Source organism: Akebia trifoliata, chromosome 14 (assembly GCF_017979445.1).
Source record: "Akebia trifoliata isolate Shusen 1 chromosome 14, ASM1797944v1, whole genome shotgun sequence".
Taxonomy (NCBI): Eukaryota; Viridiplantae; Streptophyta; class Magnoliopsida; order Ranunculales; family Lardizabalaceae; genus Akebia; species Akebia trifoliata.
This window is the reverse complement of record NC_141388.1, coordinates 8,602,714-8,606,917: the sequence shown is the minus strand read 5'-3', so window position 1 is coordinate 8,606,917 and position 4,204 is coordinate 8,602,714. Positions and strand designations below refer to the sequence as shown.

Sequence of the window (4,204 nt, the reverse complement as noted above, 5' to 3'; positions counted from 1 at the left end):
GGACAAGTCATCTCTCAATGGGAGTGTATTGTTCCATGATCCCTTTGCCACGTAGACTAATTTAATTAATAAATAAATTGAATCAAGGGTAATTTTTACTTAACAAGTCATAATGGTTTATTTCTGTTTAACAGTCATAATGGATTTTTATTATTATTTAATGATAGAGAAGTGTTGGTAATTATTTATTTATTCTCACGAGCACTCTTAAAGATAATTCTTCTTTAATCTTTTTATAAGCTGTAATGATTTAGTGAGAAAGAAAGAAGAAAATATTATTTAATTTATTGTTAAAATTAGATTTTTGAGTCTTTTAATTAATTAGCCAAACAAATTGTTCACTCAATTAGGGGAATTTGTTCGCCCAATGCACCCGTGATTGATTAAAGAAGTGTGAAACGGACCAAAAGGTCGCATTCCTCATTATCTCAAACCACCTATTACGGACTTAAACAGATAAAGAAAAAAAAAAAGTTATAAAAAGAAGTTTACGTACGACCGATTCAGAAACAAAAGAATCGTATACATCCACCAAAATGATTCCAATCTTTGCTTTTCTTTGAATAATAATAACAATAATTATTAATAAAAATAATAAATAATACCCACGCCTCTGCGAATGCCTAAAAAAGACAGATTGTGGGGTCTTATAAACCCAACGATTGAGTAGATTTGATTTTTTTATCTTTAATAAAAAAAAACTGAAGAGAAGAGAAACAGAATTTGAAAAAAAAAAAAAAATTCAGTCAGCGTTGAAGTATCACTGAACGGTTAAAATTCAAACCCTAGAACTTGCATTCGAAAAAAAATCTCAATCCCTGAAGAATCGAATTCCAACCTTTGAAGAAATGAATGAAATTGAAATCTAGGGTTTGGGCCCTATTTTTGTTTCGAAAAGGGCCATTGGTAGAGAGAGAAAGAGAAAGAGAGAGACAGAGAGAGAGAGATGAAGAAGGTGGTTGGGGGACCTGGGACGGTGAGTGGGTTGCTTCTGAGGAGTGGGCAGTGTATGTTTGCTGCTGCTTCTATTGGGGTTATGGTCTCTGCTTCTGGCTTCTCAATCTACACTGCTTTCTGGTATATTTCCATTTTTTATTTTATTTGTAACTTTTTAAGATTTATATTCTCTACTAAATTCAAGAACTATTTATTTTTGCCCAGAAGTAGAAACCCAAACATGTTCTTAGCTATAATAGAACCATTGTACTCTAATACTATATATGGCTGGTATTTAAGTTTACTATTTATATAATGGTTATGGTTTCCTTTTCTTCTCTTTACTTTATTTTTTCTATTTTTCTTTTAATTGATCTTTTATGTATAAGTTGTTTGTTACATGTTTATACCTCTATTGTATTTGTTGGACTTTAATGATGATGACGTGTTTAGAACATTTTTCTCACAAATTGTAGTTTCTCTAATTTTGCCCAAAAATGATTCATATTGCTCAAAATCTTTAGTTCGTGGACACTCTTGGCCTGAATAAATTTCTTTGTTTTTTTCTGGGAAATCTTTAGTTCTTATATACTTTTTTTTTGTCGATTTAGTTCTTATATACTTTGCGTGTACCAATATGAGTAGCATTTAATGAAGCTTGACATCTCTTATTGACAAATCTTTAGTATTAGCCTGGTTGTCCTTGGGCAATATTCGGTGTTTTGTTTTCATTATTTATCTGTATCAACATTTCAAAATTTGAACCCCAAGGGGTTGGCTCAATGGCGATTTCAGATTGATGAGCAGTTAATGCCCATAGATTGTGAGTTCGATACCAAGTATGAGCATTAATTCCTCAGTGGCCACCCGCGAGGACGCATCCTCACTTACCTGGTGCGTGTGATGTGCGGGTGTCGCACATGCCCCAAAACTAGTCCTTGGACAAGACCCGGTCCGCCGTCCACAGGGATACCTGGTTATCACCAAAAAAAACATTTCGAAATTTGAAAGCCATATGAAATTTCTACATGGAACCAAATATCTTAGTGTCTCATTTATGGTGTCAATGCATATGTCATTGTTTGGCACATACATGTTTTTAAGATAAACTCAACACTATAATCTTCAATCAAATTATAAAAAAATGAATGAAGAAAGGAAGTCTGGTTATCATAAATGGATATACATATGAGTGTCGATCCAAATAGATTGAATGGCTGACAATTTTCCTAATCTATAGGTTGCAATATGGGAATCAACATATTGTGTTTCTTTACTAGACAAAAATTAAAGTAAACAGTGCTGGTTTACTACCCCAAAATTCTAATTACCAATGTCAGAGCGCATTTTAGTCATTATCCATTTCTGAGTAAAAAAAACAGAATGATTTTCAAATTTTTTATTCCATAATGATACAAAGAGAGTTTCATTTGTGTAAATGAAGTTCCTTGACAAAGTGATCCTTAATTTTACTTAGCCAAGAGTTGCTAAATGGAACTATTGAAGAGGATATTTATGTGCATATTTTACTTTCAAAAGTTGTGCTTGAAATCGTGGTTGTTTCATTCTTGCCATTATTGACAGTGATGATAAATATCCTTTGATTCAGCTATTTGATTGCTTCAATGGGACTTCAAGTACTGTGGAGCTTGGGACTTGCATTTCTTGATGTCTATGCATTGAGGATAAAGAGAGACCTTCAGAACCCTGTCTTAGTGAGCCTTTTTGTTGTTGGGGATTGGGTAACTAATTTTCTCTCTTAAACTTCTCTCACTCATACTTGCACATCTGCATACATGTATCCATGTCACGTGGGTACACTGGACATAAGGTCATGGCACGTCATGACAGAATTTATGCTAAAATTATGAATTTTTCAGGCTAAAAAATTACAGCAGTCAAAATTTTATTTACTTGTATTGTAGTTGTAGTTCTATTTACTGTTAAGATGGAATAGTTTCTCATATGGGTATATGTTATTATGCCCCACACATCCTCCTCAACATGATGAGGTGCTCACTCCTAGGTTAAGGTTAACTATACTATAATGTAACCTACAAGATCATAGGCCTAATAGAAGCTTGGATGCGGAGCCCATATCCAGCAATTGAGCTTACAAGAAGCCTTGAAGATACCTTTTCAGTTTTTAATTGTTAGGATTTGTATTTTGTTTTTGTAAATTTATTTAGTGTCTTTGTATTTTTGTGAATATTTGGAGATTTAAAAAAAAAATCTATTTTACTTCTTTACTTTAGTTCTAGTTGGTTTAAATAAAATTCAAGCAAAAAAATTGTCTTGCCTCCATCTGACTTTAGTGGTGGGACAGAGCTCTTGTCCTGCCTCACAACAGTCAACACTGTTGGCGCTAAGCACAATGAAGCAAATATTGTTCAAGAAGAATCAAACCTTATGGGTTGAGAATTTTTCTGTCTACGAATAACTTATTGTCTAGAGTTAATAGATCTGTTTTAATTTTTTTATGTTAATTTAACTGACAATTTGGTGTAATTATAATGTAAAAATGCAGGTGACAGCCACTTTATCACTGGCTGCGGCATGCTCATCGGCTGGGGTTATAGTTCTGTATGCTAGAGATTTGGGGTTCTGTAGGATGCAGCCCGAACTCCCATGCGGTAGGTTCAAAATCTCCATAGCTCTAGCTTTCATTACTTGGTTCCTCATTTCTTTATCTTCTCTCCTCATGTTTTGGCTCCTGGGCTCTGTTTGAATCGCTCTCTACAACACACATGCAAACAGATATGTGGTATAATGTCTTCTCTTTTCCATGTAAAGACGATTATTTATGTAATGAGTCATGATAAACGAACGCGGTCTGTACACGGCTAACATGGCAAAGGCACAGAACCATAAATCTTTTTCTTTGAGATACACTAGGGAAAGATCTACGGTTCTGTGTCCTTGCCACGTCAGTCGTGTACAGACCACGTACGTGTCAGTGCATTGTTTTATCATTAGTCTTATGTAACATAGCCGTATTTTTTGAGCGAGGATTAAAATGCCACCATTCGACGCAATCTTCATTTATTCATGATATGTTGTTGCTGTGTTTACTGTTGAGTTATGGATTCTATTCTATCTTATGTTGCATTTATCCTTCAACAATTCAAAATAAAAACCAAATTCTAAAATTACACATAAATATCTATATAATAAAACACAACTATAGGACTCACTTTTGTGGGGGACAAACTTCCAACTATGATAAAAATCCTATCCAATTACAATTTTTTGTGGGGCCCACTTAATT

The 4,204-nt window shown here is 33.9% G+C and overlaps 1 protein-coding gene across 3 annotated transcripts; it reads left to right on the top strand.

The window, feature by feature from the left end:
- Positions 1–676: 676 nt before the first annotated feature.
- Positions 677–3,990, top strand: LOC147386030 (CASP-like protein 5B2). 3 transcript variants are annotated; one of them, XM_086424663.1, is made up of 4 exons: positions 682–1,077; positions 2,546–2,678; positions 3,464–3,569; positions 3,694–3,990. In XM_086424663.1, the coding sequence occupies exons 1-4, from the start codon at positions 947–949 to the stop codon at positions 3,753–3,755; spliced, it is 432 nt and encodes a 143-aa protein (XP_086280789.1). In that variant the 5' UTR covers positions 682–946; the 3' UTR covers positions 3,756–3,990. The 3 variants fall into 3 exon arrangements, with proteins under 3 accessions (XP_086280788.1, XP_086280789.1, XP_086280787.1); XM_086424662.1 differs by having other exon boundaries at positions 677–1,077; positions 2,546–2,651; positions 3,464–3,990; XM_086424661.1 differs by having other exon boundaries at positions 690–1,077; positions 3,464–3,990.
- The last annotated feature ends 214 nt before the right edge of the window (positions 3,991–4,204 follow it).